This window comes from Sycon ciliatum, chromosome 10 (assembly GCF_964019385.1).
Source record: "Sycon ciliatum chromosome 10, ocSycCili1.1, whole genome shotgun sequence".
NCBI classification, from domain to species: domain Eukaryota; kingdom Metazoa; phylum Porifera; class Calcarea; order Leucosolenida; family Sycettidae; genus Sycon; species Sycon ciliatum.
Window position 1 is genome coordinate 23,254,039 of NC_088652.1, and position 22,385 is coordinate 23,276,423.

Sequence of the window (22,385 nt, forward strand, 5' to 3'; positions counted from 1 at the left end):
GCACCATGTACCATGTGCACCAACCACGTGAGTCGACAGAATCAGCACAAGGAAAAAGTGATCTCGATGTGAACAATTCAAACTAACTGTTGCATAGATATCCTAATCATACAAGTATGATTAATCTGCGAGAAAACAATCCAATAAGTAAAATAAAAAAATTCAGAACTATTACAGCCTACGTATCATGTACATGTATAATGAAATCAGATGGAGAGCCAAGGATTAAAATGAAGAGGAAAGAACCAAAGCAAAAATATATCCACCACTGGACGCAAATAGTATTCTAGCAATTGCAAACATTTTTTCTGAGATAACCGGGTTAATAAACACCGGGAACCAGAAGCTACCTAAGAAAAACAGGTGTGGAATAACTGCTGCGGCATCTACCTAATCCATTAAAGAAATCGAAGTACAGTGGTATAAAATACGTGAGATGTGTTCAGTTCATGTGAGAGTGCTGTAAGATAGAACACGTCACCAAGCAAGGCGGCGGATGAGTGGAGGAAAACCAAATTCTCAACGAGAAGTGTAGAAACGACAACTGAAAATTATTAAGGATGTACATGTACAACTAAGGGGTTATGTGTGTGTGTGTGTGTGTGTGTGTGTGTGTGTGTGTGTGTGTGTGTCCATAGGGGTGACACTTGCCCCTCTGGGCAGTCATGCTGCTAGTAGTAGTAGTAGTAGTAGTAGTAGTAGTAGTAGTAGTAGTGTGTGAGTGTGTGTGTGTGTGTGTGTGTGTGTGTGTGTGTGTGTGTGTGTGTGCATGTGTGTGTGTGCGTGCGTGTGTGTGCGTGTGTGTGTGTTGTGTGTGTGTGTGTGTGTTGGGGAGGGGGGAGGGGGGGTATAGGAGTAGAATGGGATACAAGAGCAGTTTATGTCACGCTATGGCCATTTATGTTATGATGCATACAAAAGTGTGAGCAGGTGACTGATGACAGGTGTCTAAAAAGAAACCTTCAAAACACGACAATCTTGTGATTACTCCAATTGGAAACAGCAACTAAACCCTCACTTGTCACGCAGACACCCATCGGCTGGTTCAACTCTCCTTTTCCAAACTCAGCCAGTGGTGTGTATGTTTCTGCTGCATATACCTGCAGAGAACATGGACAACACAGGTGAGCGTACATGAATAACACGTATTTAAAATGGCTGATGCATGGTGATGCATGGTGGAATGTTGATGTATGAATGATGTATGAATGATGTATGAATGATGGATGAATGATGTATGAATGATGTATGAATGATGTATAAATGATGTATGAATGATGTATGGATGATGTATGAATGATGTATGGATGATGTATGGCTGATGTATGGCTGATCCATGAATGATGACATTGTATGGGTAATCCATGAATGATGCATGGCGGGTGCATGAAAGATGCGCAATGTTGATGGTATCATGGAAGGTATGAGTGAGCGTGGACATAAAATGGACATGGACATGGATGTTTATTATTTTAATTTAAGCCACACTGGAGTATAAGCCACACTGGAGTATAAGCAACACTGGAGTATAAGCCACACTGGAGTATAAGCCACACTGGGGTATAAGCCACACTGGAGTATAAGCCACACTGGAGTATAAGCCACACTGGAGTATAAGCCACATTGGAATAAAATGCCCCATCTGAACGATTTGAATTGTTTGGCACCAAATAAAGACATCTTTCCCATTTACAACTGTTGATTTGACCATCGTAGTATAAGGCACACCGGCTTCTCTTCGGATGTATTACTGCTGTCTAAAGTGCGGCATATACATGTCGCGAAATGACTTGGATTTATTCTTATTTATTTATTTATTTATTTCTGCACCTCGTGGCATGTCAAGACAGCCAATTGAATTGAGAAGAGGGTGAGACCAACCACCGAAGAAGATAAAAAAAGAAAATGAAGAGCACGTTCACAAAGTGGGAAGGGATTAGCAACTTACAAAGCAATGGGACGCTCAGCGAGCTATGCAGCGGAAGTGGTGACTGTGATTTTGTTTACTGGGAGATACTGAAGTGCTGTCTGACGAGGGTACGGAATTTGGGCATATCTGGAGCTTGTCTAACACTGGGAGGCAATTGGAGCCACGTGGAGTAGGAGGAAAAGAAAGCCTTCCAAGGGGAATTTACGAATAGGGTAGACCTAGCTAGGGGGAGACGAACGCAGCTTCGGGTGGTGCCACCTGACTTAAACCAATTAAGTGACTGGAAATGAGCAGGGTGCTGGTCAAGAAAAATTGAATGTGCCAGGGTGCACTTGGAAGCATCAAGGTAGTGTTGCAGAGTGGTAGTGGATGCAGCAGCATACAAGTCTAGATTTTAGATATAACGATCAGTACGAAATATGATGCGCTGTATACGGCGATGGAGAACTTCTAATTTAGTTATGTTGGTTTTGTTAATGGTGGACAAGGCAGGGAAGCCGTACGTGAAGAGAGGAAGAATGTATGATTTATAAAAATTAATCCGGCAATTTTGGGGCAAATGGGACAAGTGACTTGACATTATGCCGACAGATAGGCATACTTTGGACGACACATGATCAGCATGGTGAGACCAGGAGAGGGCGGAATCTATGACAATGCCGAGGTGTTTATGGTGGGGCGCTACAGAGATAGGGTGACCGGGATCATCGGGAAAGTGGAAGATGGGCACTGGATCTGTGGGAGGGGGAAAAAGGAGGAGCTCGGTTTTGGTCACATTTGGCTTAAGGTACCAAGTGCTCATCCAGTGAACAATGTCGTTGATACAGGTCTGACCTTTGGGGTACAGGGTGGCGTGAGATGGGGAGGAAGCAAGGACAGTGGTATCATCTGCAAACAAAGAAATATTGGGAATTGCATAGGGGAGGTCATTAACGTATGTGAGGAAGAGCAGTGGACCTAAAATGGAGCCCTGGGGCACTCCGGATGTCACAGACTCGGGGTCAGATAAGGTTCCATTCACTGTGACGCACTGATTTTATTCATCGCGATATAGCCTGGTCCACCATTAACAAAACCCACATAGGTAAATTAGAAGTTCTCCATCGCCGTATACTGTGCATCATATTTCGTACTGATCGTTATATCACAAATCTAGACTTGTATGCTGCTGCATCCACTACCACTCTGCAACATTACCTTGATGCTTCCAAGTGCACCCTGGCACATTCAATTTTTCTTGACAAGCACCCTGCTCATTTACAGTCCCTTAATTGGTTCAATTCAGGTGGCACGACCCGAAGCTGCGTTCGTCTCCCCCTAGCTAGGTCTACCCTATTCGTAAATTCCCCTTGGAAGGCTTTCTTTTCCTCCTACTCCACGTGGCTCCAACTGCCTCCCAGTGTAAGACAAGCTCCAGATATGCCCAAATTCCGTACCCTCGTCAGACAGCACTTCAGTATCTCCCAGTAAACAAAGTCACAGTCACCAGTTCCGCTGCATAGCTCGCTGAGCATCCCATTGCTTTTTAAGTTGCTAATCCCTTCCCACTTTGTGTACGTGCTCTTCATTTTCTTTTTTCTCTTCTTCCGTGGTTGGTCTCACCCTCTCCTCAATTCAATTGGCTGTCTTGACATGCTACGAGGTGCAGAAATAAATAAAATAAAATAAATATCACCAGGCAAAAAGAACAAGAGTTGAACTACCATTCGGATTGGCAAGAAGAAGAAGAACCCAAAAACCATTTGTCCAAACCGTTCCTCGTCCAATATCACTGAAAAGCCCACGAAGAACCACACTCACGTGGCAATACTTGCCACGTTCAAGAAATCGCATCAAATACGTGTTACAAGTGAAACCGCAGTGATTCACCGGCACAAGTACATGGTGGGCACAGTACAGAGAAACAATATTCATGACTCAGACTGATGTCATGACAATACTCTAGAAAATAATGTATACGCAATAGGTGTGTAAACCACTTTGCTACTTCTGAAGTATGTTTTCATTCATTGAAAGATGAATATGCATCAAACCAGCACCATGGAGACAATTTGGGTCAGGGATTCAGTAACGGTACCTCAAACAAAGTCCTCTTACACCGGCGTAAACTGAATCCACCACAACATGGCACGTATATTTCAAGTACTTCAAAAGTACATGTATAGATGGGCTTCGAAGGCATACTCCTATACAAGTACTTAAGTTCTACTTAAAGTCTTAAACTGATTAGGCATTTCTCCAAAATTAATGTCAACATGCAAGCCAAGCATACAGTAAGAACACAGCCACAGCACATCCAAGACTTGGTTGTAGCATTGATGTGTGTCCACTGTATTCCTTGCTCTGTTCTCCAGACATTCAGCACTCCACACAATCTGAGTATGCATGGACACTAGGTAAACCCTAAAGCATATGTGCCAGAGGTACCATTTTTGGAAATCATGCTAGTACTGTATTCATTGCTTGCTTGCATGTGAGACACACTTATAAACAAGAAAGTAGTGTAAGAGTAGAATGTACCTTTTTTTCTTCTTCTTTTTTTTTGAACTGTAAGAGCTAATGTACTCTTTCTTTACTTGTACTCTGTGCATGCAGTGTACAGCACTTTCTGTGTTCATATCAGTGTTGTCTGATGATTGTACTGACCATGAATCACAGACTAGCAACAAACTGACCATGCTCCACTGTTGTATATGTACTGGGTACTACTCTCTGCCTGTAGGTATTTAGAAAGAAGAAAACGACAACAAGCTCTCCCTTACCATAACACGTCCATTGTTACAATCTGCGACTAGTACATTGCCGTAGGCATCTGTAGTGACATGTTTCGGTCTCTGCAGCTGACCAAAGCCGCTGCCCTTTGACCCGAACGACGTGATATACTCTCCATCGATGGTCATCACCTTTTGCAGGATTAAAAAAATTGAACATTTACACACACACCACTGTTCTGACAGTAAGAGTATAGATACAACAGGAGTGTAAGAAAAATACTCCAACACGCAGTGCATAGCTACTATCCTTATGTAGTGATAAGGTTACTGGTGTGCAACTCAAAACCTGAGGTAAAACATGGACCTGGCACCAACATTTGATTACTATGTATGTATTTATTGTAGCACAGACACTGTTTGGTTTGTGACATGATGTATAGACATGATGTTTAAGAGTCTAACCGTACATCAGGCTATACACTCTTCCACTGAAGAGGACAAGTTATTATATTATAATACTCATAAAAAGGACACACTTCAGGCTCATTACAAACATCTTGAAAGTTTTTGTCTTCACAAGTATACTTTCAAGTCTTCTCGTCAGGTGAAATACAGGCAAGGGAAAAGGAACAGGAACAGTGGATTAAATACAGTAAGAAGGTGGTAAAACAGCGCAAAAAAAGAAGGTAGCTAAAGTAAACAGCGAAAATTGCAATAATGACACAAAGGTATACGCAGTGCTAGATTGCTGAATGTTTTGGAAGCTGTATACATCCACACAAAGAAACCCAACCTTTGCAAGCAGAAACAAATCAAATTCACACTTAGGCTGTTAGGTAGGTCGTCAAAACCTCGTTAGTTACATGTATGTCCAGTGGTTGTCTCTTGTTGTCGCACTACATGTCACGCTTATTGAGTTTTCTCGCATTTGCACCTTTGTGTCATTATTGCATTTTTCGCTGTTTACTTTAGCTACCTTCTTTTTTTGCGCTGTTTTACCACCTTCTTACTGTATTTAATCCACTGTTCCTGTTCCTTTTCCCTTGCCTGTATTTCACCTGATGAGAAGGCTTGAAAGTATACTTGTGAAGACAAAAACTTTCAAGATGTTTGTAATGAGCCTGAAGTGTGTCCTTTTTATGAGTATTATCGCATTTTTGTCTCAGAGGAAACTGTTTATTATATTATTGTATTCTTTTATTCCGCGATGGCGTCACGCCAATAAGGACGATTGATAAGTGTGATAGAAAGTTAGGCGAACATGGCAATCAAGCACTTGCATGACGCACACATTCATCTATGATTGGATGAATGTTTTCCTGCCAGATGGCGTCCAGTGTATATTCCGATAGATGCGTTGTCAATAGCAGTAAAGTCTCATGCACACTAGACATGCAAAAAAGAAACAATTTAATTCCAGATCTACATGTAGATGTTGCAGTTGCAGTGGATATAATAATTGAAGGAGGTGGCTACTCCAAACTTTGGACCTCGGCTCTTGCCAGAGCGCAACACATTTTGCAGTGCTCTCAGAGCACAGATTACAGTAACGTTCTGAAGCTCAACTGATACAGGGGGAATTCCCCGAAACACTGCATATAGCAGAGCTAGAGGGTGGCGCTTTTTTGCAGATTTTCTGAGTCAAACATTCTACTTTCCGCTCATGGTCTCTAGACGGCAGTCATGAGTCAGTGAAGTGTCAAGTCAATCAGAATGAAGTGTGAGCACCGAAGTTTGGAACAGCCACCTACAAAGACCTGTCACAAGGATATAGCTGAACTTGCTACTGCTTCCATTGCTGCTGCTGCTGCTGCTGCTGTAGTAGTTTTAGTAGTGGTAGTAGTGGTAGTAGTTGTTGTTATTGTTAACTTGTTGTTGTTGTTGTTGTTGTTGTTGTTGTTGTTGTTGTTGTTGTTGTTGTTGTTGTTGTTGTTGCCGTCATCTCTGTTGGCATCATCATTGTTGCCGTCGTTGTCATTGCGGCTGTTGTCGTATTCTGCATCATTGTTGACGTCGTTGCCAGATTAACATGATAACATACCTGGATGCGATGGTTGTCCTGGTCAGCAATAAACAGCCTGTTGAGGTGCAATGTGATGCCTCTTGGATATCGAAATTGGCCTTGATCACCACCTAACTTTCCAAATGCATATCCTGTCTCACCACTGCATGGCACAATCTGTACAGTACCAGTGTACATAGAAGAAAGAATATTGACCTGTGAGTTGTCGTCTGATGATCGGTTAAAACCGTGAAACTCAGAGTTACAGCAGAAACGCGTTTGATTCCTCTCAACTGTGTGTAAACCTGTGAGATATGTAATTCATTTGCACACAACTTACAACTAGATTTTGTGGTTGGGCTGTGACAGAGCTTTATGAAGCTTTCTATACCAGTACATGTAGTCATGCACTGGTATGCCAATGGAACCCACGTGCATATTCATACATACACGCACTCACGCACACACACATAACCTGCGGTTACATGACTGAAAACAGTCCAACTACTTGATGGTGAACAGTGATACCGGCTAGTTCTATCTTTATGTATTTGATCCTAGAGGGTGGTGGCGTTCCCACGGCGGATGCGGAAAACTCGGCTTCCAGCCGAGTCTCACGCGACCGTGAATTTTTTGAATTTTATTTATCTTTATGTATACCGCAGTGCACTGTTAGTGGATAGGAGAAGGATTTTACACAGTACACACTGTACATGTACCGTGTGTACTGTCGTCTCGTTATTACCTGAACCCGATGGGTTTTGAAATCTGCCACTGCAAAGCACTGGCCCAGTACGCTGTGGTTCACTTGGACAACACCAACCGGGAAACTGAACTCGCCAATTCCTGATCCACGCCTTCCTATGGTGCTGAACTCTGAGAAGTCCTTGTCAGTGATCTGCAGAGGGGGCATGGAGATGGACAGGAGAAGTCAAGATGATTTAGAAATGGAAAATAACTTGGTCAAATGCTTAGGACCAGTTTTCGAGGAGACAAATGTATAATTAACGCTATTAAAAGCAGTATTAGGGCCAGAGACATTACCATGCAAGTAAACGCGTTTAGAGTTAAAAAGGGTGTGTAATTCCAGAATCGATGTTCTGCTCCGGTTATTAGTGGATTTTACGGAACTACATGTAAGGGTAAGCGGTAAATAGACAAAGGTTAAGTAGTCGAGTGGTGATACAATCGACACATAAGGGATAAATGTGATCAACATAAGTAGAAAGGCTAGTAAACGAGGTGGTGATTATACACGACAAAGTGTAGAAAGGAACACTCGTATAATGCTACTTCGAAGTACAGTGTACAGTGTAGTATACTCGTACTTGTGTGCGTGTTCAGGTGTGTGTGCGTGTTCAGGTGTGTGTGTGGGGGTGGGGGTGTTCAGGTGTGTGTGCGTGTTCAGGTGTGTGTGTGGGGGTGGGGGTGTTCAGGTGTGTGTGCGTGTTCAGGTGTGTGTGTGGGGGTGGGGGTGTTCAGGTGTGTGTGCGTGTTCAGGTGTGTGTGTGGGGGTGGGGGTGTTCAGGTGTGTGTGCGTGTTCAGGTGTGTGTGTGGGGGTGGGGGTGTTCAGGTGTGTGTGCGTGTTCAGGTGTGTGTGTGGGGGTGGGGGTGTTCAGGTGTGTGTGCGTGTTCAGGTGTGTGTGGGGGGGTGGGGGTGTTCAGGTGTGTGTGCATGTGTTCAGGTGTGTGTGTGGGGGTGGGGGTGTTCAGGTGTGTGTGCGTGTTCAGGTGTGTGTGTGGGGGTGGGGGTGTTCAGGTGTGTGTGCGTGTTCAGGTGTGTGTGTGGGGGTGGGGGTGTTCAGGTGTGTGTGCGTGTTCAGGTGTGTGTGTGGGGGTGGGGGTGTTCAGGTGTGTGTGCATGTGTTCAGGTGTGTGTGTGGGGGTGGGGGTGTTCAGGTGTGTGTGCGTGTGTTCAGGTGTGTGTGTGGGGGTGGGGGTGTTCAGGTGTGTGCGTGTGTGTTCAGGTGTGTGTGTGGGGGTGGGGGTGTTCAGGTGTGTGCGTGTGTGTTCAGGTGTGTGTGTGTGTGGGTGGGTGGGTGGGGGTGTTCAGGTGTGTGTGGGTGGGTGTGTGTGTGTGTGTTCAGGTGTGTGGGTGTGTGGGTGGGGTGTTCAGGTGTGTGTGGGTGTGTGTTCAAATGTGTGTGTGTGTGTGTGTGTGTGTGTGTGTGTGTGTGTGTGTGTGTGTGTGTGTGTGTTCGGGTGTATGGTGTATGTGTTAAGGTGTGTGTGTGTGTTGGGGGGGGGGGGCTGTGCACGTTCACAGATGTGTCTGTGTGTTTGGCCTCGACTGTCACTGGCATCAAGATATAATTCCTTATGGTTGAGTGTCACATCAGAATCACATCAGATTTCTAGTTTGAATCCACTAAGGTGTGACTTTGCAATTGCCTCAGTGTGTATATAGCAACCCACGCATGTCGTATCCAGGTGTGACTTTTACTTCGCCACCAGTTGTCACCCCACCCTCATTAGCCACTCCAGTCAGTTTCACTGGCTACATCACCTTGCTGTGAGTAAGACCGCTTGAAATGTGCTTGAATTAGGGCCCGGTGTAATATGCCCGAAACTTTGCTGAAAATGCTTTTGGGAAATTCTCGTAAACCTTGCCGAAAATGCTCCCAAACCTTGCCGAAAATGCTCCGAAAATGCTCACTTTTTTGTAATCCTCAGCACACGGCGTCAAAAGACTCAAAACCAGAGAGTCAGAAAATACCGGTATTTTACGACTCCCTGGTCAAAACCATTATTTTCAATTCATAAACTACTCAACAAGAAGCTAACCCACGGAATGCGGAAGTGACGTTCTTGTTTGGGAAGTTTTTCTTCTCTCCATTTTGATACACAACGGCCAAGTGCTCCGTTTCCCCCAAAATACTGCATCACGAGCCCAAAGTGCTGGGTTCGCGGATTGTACCGAAAATGCTCAAATAAATGCCGGCATATTACACGGGGGCCTAGCTTGGATCCATACAAAATCTGGATCCAAGTGGATCCAGATTTTGAATTTTTGAAATTGTTGCTATGCTGTGACGTAGCACTTTCGAGCCCTTTTCCAGGTAGGCGTTGAGACGCACTACACTACACTGCACTACACACATCACGGCAGAGTAGACAGGGACACATACACAGCCATACGCTGTGCTCCCAGAAACATGCCATGCATATAGGATCCTTGGCCTTGGTTTCAGGTTCAGGTGAGCATGTGGCCCATGACAGTATGACTCAGGTGCACTTGGTTTACATGCGGCCTTAAAGATTTGGTATAATGCGAGTTCGTTATAAGTGGGGTCGACTGTAGTGTATACGTGTGCATAGTATGGTGTTTATTATGAGTGGTATTATCTGCATTGGGGGAGGGGGGCATTTCTGAGGTGAGTGGTTCAAGAAAGGAACGCAGCGACGCCATCTCAAAGTTAGTACATGTATTTACTGACGGTCCCTCACCGTGTCCCGGCTTTCTCTTTTGTGTCTCTGGGCCTTTTTGAAGTTTTTCTGAGCAGCTGGCTTTACTGCATTGTTGATCAGTTTTGCACGTAAAAGAGCCTACTGTTTACATGTAATCCTTACAACATGATTGGAACACCAAGACCATACCTGCAGTCGGTTGTTGAGAGCCTCAGCAATGATCACTCGTTCATCATCTGTTACGTGCACAGCTGCTGGGTAGTTGAACTCTCCACAATTTGTACCCTTCCGACCCGTCCGACCAGTCGTCTGCTTGAACTGGCCATCAACACCATGTACCTAAGTGCATTGACAAAAAGGAAAACAAATACAACATTTTAAAGCACAACCAGGCACACATACATAGCCCGGATCCAAATTTACAAAAAGCCATGCAAACATTTGGTTTCAGTTCTATAGTGTGAATCTAGCGAAAAGCTCGTTCAAAAATGTCAGTCACATCTCCACTCTCCAATGCGCTGTCGGCCGCACCATTCCACTTGCACATCACCACCATATCGAGGACAGTTTAGTTGAGATATTGACTTTTCAGGCCCTCAGACAGCTGTTTTGTTCCAACACGGTAACAGAGCTAGCTCATCATTGGAGGTGCGAAAAGTTGTCATCATTGCACACGTTCTCTCTAGTGTGACATGCCCTAGCACACAAAGGGGTAAGGTGATAACTGACAGTTTTAATAGATGTGACAACACAAGCGTGCAGTGTTTGGACATTCAGCACTCGTATGTATAAGTGGCTATCGGCATATAATAGCACCTCTCTTTGTTTGTTGATTTTGCACCAATTCTAGTACTGCAGACGACCTGAAAGAATGTCCCAATAACGCTATCTGTTATCACCTAAAGCCACAGTGTCCTATGCCTATGGCATGTCACACTTCGATGTAGAAATCGCACAATTGCGACTGTTTTACCCTATTATAACATTATTCCTTCACCCGAATCACCCACTATCACCAACCACCACTGATGAGCTCTGTTGGAGCAAAGCAGCTGTCTTCAGGGTCTGAGATATCAAAATTACAATGAAATTGTCCTCGTTGCGGTGGTGATGTGCAATTGCAATGGCCCGGCCAAGAAACCATTTACAAGTAGGAGTGGGGGGGGGGGGGGATGTCACAGGTATACAAAGTCTTTTGTGATTTACAATAATCACCTTTCTCCAGTTTGGTAGTTTAGAAAATTGATCTGCAAGAGAAATGACATTCTACTCCTATCAATTTCTCAGCTCTTGTGTTCAATGGGTGTACAGGTTAACTGGATAGTGCAATAACGTAAAATTTAGAATGTTGAAGAATTCATCCAAGGGATTGTCTACTACTGTTTCAGACAGTCTTGAGCATCTTCAACCTGACCAATTGGGATACTTCTTTTTCAATTCTACAAATGCACATACAGACCCTCTCGAGCAGGTCATCCATCAGAGTGACATTTTCATACACAATGGGCTTGCCGGATAGCAATGTACTGTGAGTTTAGTTACCTTTATTCTGTGGTTGTTGCTGTCACAGATGATCAGGTCACCAGCTTTGTTGGTTGCTAGTCCCCAAGGGTTGTTAAACTGATCTCTCCCACTGCCCTCACTACCAAATGAGTAACTTGATTTGTGGATCTGTGTGTAATCACGCTGCAGTACAGGAGAGCAGTAAGAACAACAGTAATCAACACTAGGACAATTGAGGGAGAAAGTAGTGATGTCAAACCTGGCTGGGTGGTCATACACTTCATACTTCGATTTCAAATTTTCATTGGCCTCATGTTTCGTAAAATGAGTAGATGATGGGATATACATCACCCTAAGGTGAGGGAACACATTATTGACTATACAACCCTACAAAAATTGATCAGAATGGGCAGCGCTATCAATTCTCTGGAATGTCCATGGCAAAGCAGTTTCAAGCGCTACCATGACCACAAACTCAACATTGAGGCAAACACAATGGAGTCGGCAGCAAAACGAACAAAGGAAAGCACTAAACCAATATCATTTGTAGCGTAACTAGTCATATATACTCATGGTTTTGCCCTGCATAGTGAAACTCTGACTTGAACACACACCAGTGTTGTGTGTATGTAAACTATACTCAACGAATGCTTGATGACGTCATACAAGTACCACTTCACACCCCGGTGATGCAAGGCAACCGACTGTAAGGGAAATTTGATATACCGTCGCATGAACTTCTAAAAGTAAGCCGTTCAAAGTAGACCCACCTTCTGTGGTGGAGATGCAGCTATTACTGCTGCTGCTGCTGATGATGCTGCTGATGGTGATGCTGACAACGTGTTTCTGGGCAAGGTAGACTGATCTGAGGCTGACCCTTGTCTGGACAATCTAACATGTGTTTGAGCTGAGGAAGCGCTGGATGACATCATCAGCGGTGTTGTAGAAGATGTACTGCTTTGTGATGGAGTGGACTGGGGAATAGAGTCACGGCTGTGTGAGGTAGTCGCAGTCGGACGTTGAGTAGGCATAGTACTGGATCTAGACGAAGGTGTGGATTCCACTGCAGCTGTGCGTGAATCCACTGACGCAAAGTGTGAGTCCACTATGACTAAGTGTGAATCCACGGTGGAGTTGAGTGAAGTGAGAGTTGATGAGTGGGCACTGAGGTAAGTGTCGATGGTAGAAACTCTCTCCCTCAATTCATCCATGCCGTTCACTTTCTCTTCCACAGCTGTCAGTCGGGTGATGATTGCCTGCTGTTGTGTGGACATCGTTTTCAGTTGAGCCAGAATGTCTGCAAACTGACTCAAATAGCCATCTGCGGACTAGACAAACAGGTAAAAAATAACACCAACCACAAATACACACATACACACACAAACATGCACACTCATATACACATACACACACAAACACACACACACACACACACACACACACACACACAAACACACACACACACTGTCACACACCTTTTTTGACCTTCTGACGCCCATCCCGGAGGCGATGAAAGCAATGATACGGCAGAAGCCATAGCAACTTGTGCTGGCCCGGGATTGCACCATTCAACAGCTTGCAAGGCTGAAGACCGTCACTATTCAGCCTGGTCTATACCATACAGCTATTTGAAGTGACTTTTTCAGGCCAGTGAATCCCTATTTTTGGTCTTTTCATTTTTTTTTACCGCACACCTATCACACCACATACTCCGGCGTGCACTGGCTGTTGGTAACCACCCAGGAGAATGAGAGAAAAGTCAGGAAGAGTCTGAAAAAGAGAAAAAAAGACGTGTGTGACCATAATCGTCCGGAATCGAACCCGCAACTTATCGATTGGAAATCGCTGCACATACCACTGCACCATATGTCACACACACACACACACACACAGACACACACACACACACACACACACACACACACACACACACACACATACACACACCACGTACCATGTATACGCCCGTCGCAAGAGAAGCACGCAAAACTGCAAATGCACTGGATGTGCACCCACAGATTTTCTCTGATAGCAACGATAGCGAACAAGATCTGAATGAGACAGATCAAGACTTGCGCCAGATTACTGTCTAATCCACACAACTGGCGAAGCCATGTGAATTGACCACTAATGCACACCTGGTCTACACCAAACGGATCACATCAGCATATAACAGCCCAGACAGTTACCCATGCACACCCTACACTTGCTGGGGTAACCAGTATAGACAGCACGCTGCTTTGATAGAAGCAGACACAAGATGCACTGGTACCTTGAAGTGAAATTGGAGTTACTTTACCAACCAGCCTCAGCTACTGAGTACTGGGAACCCAGAGCCAGCAGACATACCAACAACCTCAGCCATGAAAGCAATTATAGTAACGACACACTGGATTGTGAAGCCGAAACTAGTCCAACTTCCAAAAATGCTTTGGCAAGAGGGTAGCCTTCCGACAGGTTGGCATACATATGCACACACACACACACACACACACACACACACACACACACACACACACACACACACACACAAACACACACACACACTATGGATTATTATTAGGCCTTTCCCAAATCGGCCGGCCGAAAAATTCGCCGAAAAGTTGCCTTTTCAGAAAATCTGAAACTCGGGTATTGAGCCAATAATAAAAGTACTTGTACAAGTAGAAAGGAAAAGGACATATGGAAACTAGTTACAGTGGTGGAGAGTTACTCTTAACTCGTTTCCATATGCCCTTTTCCTTTCTACTTTCAGAAAATCACCGATCTTTGGCCGAATTCTGAGATTTTACCAAGAAATCGCCGAATATACAATCATGTTTTGCAGGGTCGTGGGCAACTGGGCATGACCGCTCGTGCGCGCCTGCGTCACGGCCCTTGGGCATTTCCCAAATCGGCCGGCAGAAACATTGGCCGAAAATAGTGGTTTTTGAAAAAATCACCGATCTTTGAGCCGAATACGCAATTTTCGCACTAAATTCGCCGAAAATTGATGTTTTAGTGCCTCAATAGCATGCAAATACAATTTCTATAGCCATTATCTGCGAAAGGTGGCTGCGACTTTAGAGCCGAATTTCCACCTTTTACAGAAATTTTCAGCCGATTCTGGAGATTTTTTCAGCCGATCGAAAAGCCGAATAGGCCTAAATAAATGGCCGATTTGGGAAAGGCCTAATTATGTATATGTTATCGCATGGTTGCAAGGTCCTTATGGCATATTATTGCCCCTCGAGGTTAGCCCTCGGGCCTACGGCCCTCGGGCTAACCTCTCGGGGCAATAATATGCCATAAGGCCTGCAGCAACCATGTGATAACAAATTTATCACATGGCCCACAGAGCAGACCATTGGGCTGCTGTTGTTAACCCAAATGCCAACACATTATGACCACAATGTATATTGATGTGCTATCATTATCAAAACAGGAAAAATGAAGATATTTCTCCTACACCCTAACAAAAAGTCTTCTACAGGCCATCAGAGAGTATACAGTACTGAAAGACGGAGACAGAAAAAAAGTGCCGGCACCGCATCGTCATAGCAATAGACATGGCAACGACAATAAAATACAGCAGAATCATAATTTCAATTGAAAAATTAAGAGTGCTACCACAAAGAGTTTCTTCATGTTTACATGTGTATCAGGAAGTTGTCAAATACAGTACTGCAACAAGTGCAAGTATTTGACGACTCCCTGGTGGTGTGTAATTCTGAGGACAATTTTTCTTCTTTTTTTCAGCTCCAGATAGCTGTATTTTTCATTGCAAAACATTCCTGAATTGTTGTGTTTGTTGTTCAAGCAAAGGTTAGATGAGCCTGGTAAGAGTTTTGCGTGGCACATGAAGACCACACACAGGCAGTGACTTTGCGAGGATTTGAAAACGCACGACGCTGAGTTGAATTTGTGTTATTTCAAATAATTGCTTGTGATCACAGTACCACTTCGAGCAGAACTGAATCTTATCCACAAGCTTACCGACGGTCAGGCTGCCAACATGACTGAACAAATGATCCCTGCAAGCACCACACGGCAGACATCCGAGGCCATGTCCATTGTCGGGATGTCCATCTCCAAAAAGAATTCCATCTTCGTCTCAATGCTACACTGCGACTCGTCGTAGAGTCGTACAGTCTACAGAGTCGTCGTACGATCGTAGTCACGCGATCACTGAAATAAACTATTTTTTTGCGGGCAAATAAACTATTTTTTGCGGGCAATATCGCATATTATTGCCCGCGGCGCGAAAGGTGCTGATTCGCTGGAGTACGGGCAACAATCACGTGCCATGTGATAATATAATAATAACTCAAACTAGTGAATAATAATAATAACTTCTCGTCCGTAATTATCACAAAATTAAAAATCCGTCCTCGCGCAAAATTGTCTCTAACCCACCCACCCACCCCATTCTTTCCCATTAATTTTATGATTTTTCCCGTAGCTATGCAGAAGACGTTACTTCAGTAACGTCTGGCGCCAGCCAGGGTCCACACAGCTTTAATTCCCGTAGCTATGCAGAAGACGTTACTTCAGTAACGTCTGGCGCTAGCCAGGGTCCACACAGCTTTAATTTGGTGTTTGTTTGTTTGTTTGTTTGTTTGTTTGTTTGTGTCACGGCTGGAGCTATCCCGTATCTGTCCCGTATCTGTCCCGTATCTGTGACTACAAAGGCTCTACAGGATTGTACATAACAGCTGTCCACAATATTTGCGGGCTCCTGTATCTGTCCCGTACCGTACCAATATTCGTCGTATTATGTATACGACTCCCAGATGTAGAGGGAGATTTGGAAAGAAATAGGGAGACGAGGAGGAAATTAAATTAGAATAGACGCCGATTAGGTGATAGGATGCGTCAGCATAAACATACTTTGGAAGAGAGATCCCGTCGTCTCCAAAATAAGCGTGAACGAGCGATTCAGCTCCGGTCACAGAAAACGTCGGAAGAGAGATCACTTCGACTCCAGAACGCCCGTGATCGGCAGAGTCCGCCGGTCCCAGGCAACGTCAGGACAGACATCCCGTTGAGTCCAGAACGCCCGTGATCGGCAGAGTCAGCGCCGGTCCCAGTAAACGTCAGGACAGACATCCCGTCGACGCGCAGAAAAACTAAATCTGCAGCCTCTTTTGCCGTTGGACAGGATACGTATTTTAGGAGACTGTAAAGTTATGTAATGTCCAAATTTCGACGTGACCAGCAGGTCACTCGCGTTGATTTTTCGACGTGCGAGCCAAATAACGCGAGCTGAACTTTCGCGTCGCAGACATCCCGTCGACGCGCAGAAAAAATAAATCTGCAGCCTCTTTTGCCGTCGGACAGGATACGTATTTTAGGAGACTGTTAAGTTATGTAATGTGCTCCACAGGCAACCATGCATTCGGCGTCGTCATTGGCTCAACAGGTCAATGTACATGTATTACTACAAAAAGGCCAGAAAATCCGATTACTGTATTACAATCAACTAATTTTCGCTGGCGATTTAATTTCGCTGATTTCGCCGCTTGGTACCAACCGGCCAAAGTAAATCGCAGGCCAGAGTTTGTCATATAGGCAAATGATGCATGATTGAGCAATGGATGCATGTGAGAGCAAAAATACCGATCGATTTCAAATTTGACGTGAAATTGCGCGTCACGTCGGACATAACGTGCATCTTAACCTCTCTAATAGAGAGGTTTCTATTTCTCATCGGCCAAAATTTGTTGATTTACAGTATAAGGAGATAAAAAGAAAAGAAGGAGCAAACCGAAAGTGGATGATTATTAGAGAAATACATGTAACAATCCGCAATAAATTCTGCAAATACTTTTGCCTAACTCATAATATTCAAACCGATTGAAACGTTTTTGCAATACAGTGATGTGGCTAATCAACGGAAAAAGACATTTCCATCAGTTCTTATAACTACCACTCGGCTACCCATTACACATGTACGATGAGCAAGGCAAAAAAGCATAAAAGCATAGCGTAGGGCCCTGAGCTTCCAAGCTCTCTCGTTTGGTATTTGTGTGTGTGTTTGTTTGTTTGTTTGTTTGTTTGTGTCACGCCTGGCGCTATCCTGTATCTGTCCCGTATCTGTCCCGTATCTGTGACTACAAAGGCTCTACAGGATTGTACATAACAGCTGTCCACAATATTTGCGGGCTCCTGTATCTGTCCCGTACCGTACCAATATTCGTCGTATTATGCATACGACTCCCTGATGTAGAGGGGGATTTGGAAAGAAATAGGGAGACGAGGAGGAAATTAAATTAGAATAGACGCCGATTAGGTGATAGGATGCGTCAGCATAAACATACTTTGGAAGAGAGATCCCGTCGTCTCCAAAATAAGCGTGAACGAGCGATTCAGTGCCGGTCACAGGAAACGTCGGAAGAGAGATCCCGTCGACTCCAGAACGCCCGTGATCGGTAGAGTCCGGCGGTACCAGGCAACGTCAGGACAGACATCCCGTTGAGTCCAGAACGCCCGTGATCGGCAGAGTCTAAGCCGGTCCCAGGAGACGTCAGGACAGACATCCCGTCGAGTCCAGAACGCCCGTGATCGGCAGAGTCAGCGTCGGTCCCAGGAAACGTCAGGACAGACATCCCGTCGACGCGCAGAAAAACTAAATCTGCAGCCTCTTTTGCCGTAAAACAGGATACGTATTTATATAGGAGGCTGTAAAGTTATGTAATGTCCAAATTTCGACGTGAGCAGCAGGTCACTCGCGTTGATTTTTTCGACATGCGAGCCAAATAACGCGAGCTGAACTTTCGCGTCACAGACATCCCGTCGACGCGCAGAAAAACTAAATCTGCAGCCTCTTTTGCCGTCGGACAGGATACGTATTTTAGGAGACTGTAAAGTTATGTAATGTGCTCCACAGGCAACCATGCATTCGGCGTCGTCATTGGCTCAACAGGTCAATGTAAATGTATTACTACAAAAAGGCCAGAAAATCCGATTCCTGTATTAAAATCAACTAATGTTCGCTGGCGATTTAATTTCGCTGATTTCGCCGCTTGGTACCAACCGGCCAAAGTAAATCGCAGGCCAACGTTTGTCATATAGGCAAATGATGCATGATTGAGCAATGGATGCATGTGAGAGCAAAAATACCGATCGATTTCAAATTTGACGTGAAACTGCGCGTCACGTCGGAAATAACGTGCATCTTAACCTCTCTAATCGAGAGGTTTCTATTTCTCATCGGCCAAAATTTGTTGATTTACAATATAAGGAGATAAAAATTAAAGAAGGAGCAAAACAAAAGTAGATGATTATTAGAGAAATAACAATCCGCAATAAATTCTGCAAATACTTTTGCCTAACTCATAATATTCAAACCGATTGAAACGTTTTTGCAATACAGTGATGTGGCTAATCAACGGAAAAAGACATTTCCATCAGTTCTTATAACTACCACTCGGCTACCCATTACACATGTACGATGAGCAAGGCAAAAAAGCATAAAAGCATAGCGTAGGGCCCTGAGCTTCCAAGCTCTCTCGTTCCCAATTCCCAGCTAGAAAATAAGAACTGCCCTCCACATTCTTGGCCCTGATGTCCTCCTCCAGAGTTTGGCAGCAAGGAGATTGGTCGCCGCCCTCAGCTATATGTATAAACTGATGTGTCTGGCAGGGCCACCGCAACTAACGCCGCTGGTCCCCCCCCCCCACAGCTTCCTCCACGAACATGTCCTCGAACTCGGTCCGACCACTCGGTGCGCCACGAGTCTCAGCTACAGAACGTCCTCCCGGCTTCCTCTCCTGATTACGTGCGACGGTGCTTCCCTAAAGCATCATTGACGAGTGGAACAACTTGCCCCCAACTGTGCTGCAGTCTCCGCCACGCCTGACGTCCCTCTACTCCAGTCGTTCAAGGGCAAGGTACATCAGCACCTACGACAAAGCCGCTGGTATTGGGCTACAGACTCGCTGTAACACCCCATATACCCACAATCAACTCCCTGACAATACTGGCTCTGCAGCCGAGGATGTGTCAAGCACAGTTACGTACTGATAACGCCCAGAGAGATAAGATTTCAGCCAGGAGAGTGGTTGTTTACGTACCCTGAATGCATGCTCGAGCTTTGCCAAAAGTCCTCGATGCCAGACGGTATCAAACGCCTTGGCCAAGTCAAAGAAGCAAATGGCAGCAAGCGCTCTGTTATCCCTATGCTGGCACACCTGCTGCACGATGCGGGTCAGTTGAAGGGAGGTGGAGTCGCCTTTACGAAACCCAGATTGTGCGGGACTCAGAAACGGCGAAACATGTCTGTATAAGTGATCATAAAAGATGCGTTCACATACTTTGGGTACATGTTCATCATACTGGTGTTTGCGACACTACGAGTACAGTCAGTACACTGCACAGTCACTGCAAAAACTGTGTGAAAGTCACTGAAGCAAAAAATAAATAAAAGTGTATGAAAACTGGACTCGGAAAAATCAAAAAATTAAATTCCGCCAGCACTCCTGACCACCCACCCCCTTTTTTCGAAAATCACGGACGACCCCTTATGGCTCTGATCAGGAGTAAGTACATAACCCCAGGGGTTATGTACCCCAGGGGTTATGTACTCTTGCTCTGATCCACTACTTTTTTCATGTGTTTTCATGTTACCATTCTGGATAAGGAGGGACTTATGCAAATCTATAACACCCCCCCTCCCCCCCCCCCCCCCCAGTTGATTACATAATATCACAGGGCTATACTATGCATACTGCAGATGCACTCTACTCCTATGTACACCTCACATGGCTGATGTCATACATGTAGGAACAGCCAGTCACCAGCCAGCACGTGATTGTGAGGCCTGTGTTTTTCAATACAATCATCTTGCCCACGTCAGTGTTTTGCCTTGTTGAAGTGTAACAGTCCAGACAGCCTGCGCCGCCTCCACTGAAAGATCAGGACCCTTATCCTGTGTAATACAATGTCATGCTGCACAGCCAGCTAAGACTTAGGGGGCGTTTGAATTGTCTTCATCAACTGTTCGAACAAATTTTTTAAAGAGATTAGTTGAAGTGTCTCATTAGAACGGTTTTTGTCATTTTATAGTTTTTCAGTCGTATTGTCTTGGCGATGATGACGTCCGATCCGATCAGATCGACCATCTCCACGTACTACATGTCGTAGCTATTCCAAACTCTTCGGAACTAATCCACCTCTCCCATCGGATGAAGTGGTGGAGTTTCGAGGAGTACCTTTTTCTGAAGAGACCAATAAGGCCATCCCTTCCGAAAAACGAATCTCCTGGAAAAGTCAAAGAGTGACAATTTGGCGAACGCGCCCTTAGAGTATGAGTGTGTAGATAGGCAAAGCCAGGTCTAATGCATGCCCTGGTAGCTGCACCATTCAGGCATGCATCAGCCAGTATTTCCCATTTACATGTACACATTCCATGTATACCCAGCTAGACTGTATGCTAACAGTACAGCACAGTGAGTACAAAGTCATGTTATACTATGTGAGTACATCCATACCTTAGGCTTAGCACGAGGTGAGATCTGCAGTAAGTGCATGTGAACATCAGCCGATGTGGGTCTAGATCCAGGATTATCATGCAGACACGACAAGATTAGAGAATGTAGTGGATGATCCGAGCCCAGTCGATCCAGGTCTGCCTTGCGTCGCCGACCCTCCGGAACTGATCTCCACGTTCCATTTTCCAGCAGAACAGTAGCTTCAGTTGGGGATGGTGGTCGTCCCACAAGCAGCGACAGCATCACCACTCCTAGAGAAAACACATCCAGTTTCTCGTCGTATGCTGTTCCTACTTGTAGGCTCTCTGGAGGCATAAAATAAGGCGTACCGGGGCACCGCGTCAAAGCCGTGCCGTCCGCACCTTGACTACCGTGAAGAGTGCGGGCCAAACCAACATCAGCTATCTTGGCTCTCCCTGCCGTGATCAAGATGTTATGTGGTTTCAAATCGCGGTGCAAAATGTTCTTGCCGTGTAGCAAGCGCAAGCCTTCTGCCACGTCGACTAGATACTGAAGGCTTTGAGCGAATGGCTCTCTTGGCTCAACTCCAATTCGATCACCTAGCGAGCCGGCCATCAGTTCTACCACTATACACGGAGATTGATTGGGAGCAATGCCGACCCCGAGGAGTCGCACAATTCTTTCATGTTGCAGTCGGCGCATGACTAGGCACTCAGTGCCGAATCGCTGCAGAAGAGCTGCACGCCCTTCATTGCCCTGCTGGTGTAAAATACTATGTAAGACCTTCACAGCAACAGGGAGACCCTCCAACTCACTTGTATACACAGTGGCATCAGAACCACGGCCTATTTCAGGTTTGTTCAGGTCAACTTGGACAAATCCGAGCCAAATCGAATCTGGGACACCAAGTCTCTCTTGGAGCTGAGTCTCAAACCTTGCCATTGCACTAATATAATAGTGTAACACACAATCGTCTTGCTCTCGCATATGTGTGCTTGATTGTGTCTGCTAGTGTTCAGCACCTAACCCCTTGTTATGGCGTTAGACGTACACTGCATTGTGTGTGTGTGTAGTCCGTAGACTACAGACTGGTGTAGCAGGGGCGGATCCAGGAGGGGTTCCGCGGAACCCCTAAATTTCGTAAATGTACATGACTGTAGTGATGTACTGCTGGAAAGCGTATGCGTGTACGTGTACATGTATCAGCTATTCAGTTTTGTCTACTACTAGTACAGTGTATACTGGAACCCGTACCCCTCTGTAGAGATCGCTGGATCCGCCGCTGTGTAGTCCAGTTCGACACTGGGGTGTGCATTCCCGTTCTCACCTCCCTGTTTGCGGTCTACAATAGAACAAAAATGTCATGTGCAGTACTAGGTACAGACATGAAGAGCTC

General features: G+C 45.2%; 1 protein-coding gene across 1 annotated transcript; it reads right to left on the bottom strand.

Annotated features, from left to right (window-relative positions):
- Positions 1-716: 716 nt before the first annotated feature.
- LOC135825738 (receptor-interacting serine/threonine-protein kinase 3-like) lies at positions 717-22,020 on the bottom strand. The gene is made up of 8 exons (XM_065338359.1): positions 21,029-22,020; positions 12,329-12,886; positions 11,598-11,741; positions 10,245-10,394; positions 7,392-7,544; positions 6,686-6,823; positions 4,693-4,833; positions 717-1,100 (listed from the first exon to the last, which is right to left on the bottom strand). Exons 1-8 carry the CDS (start codon positions 21,974-21,976, stop codon positions 963-965), a joined length of 2,370 nt encoding a protein of 789 aa, XP_065194431.1. The 5' UTR covers positions 21,977-22,020; the 3' UTR covers positions 717-962.
- Between the last annotated feature and the right edge of the window lie 365 nt (positions 22,021-22,385).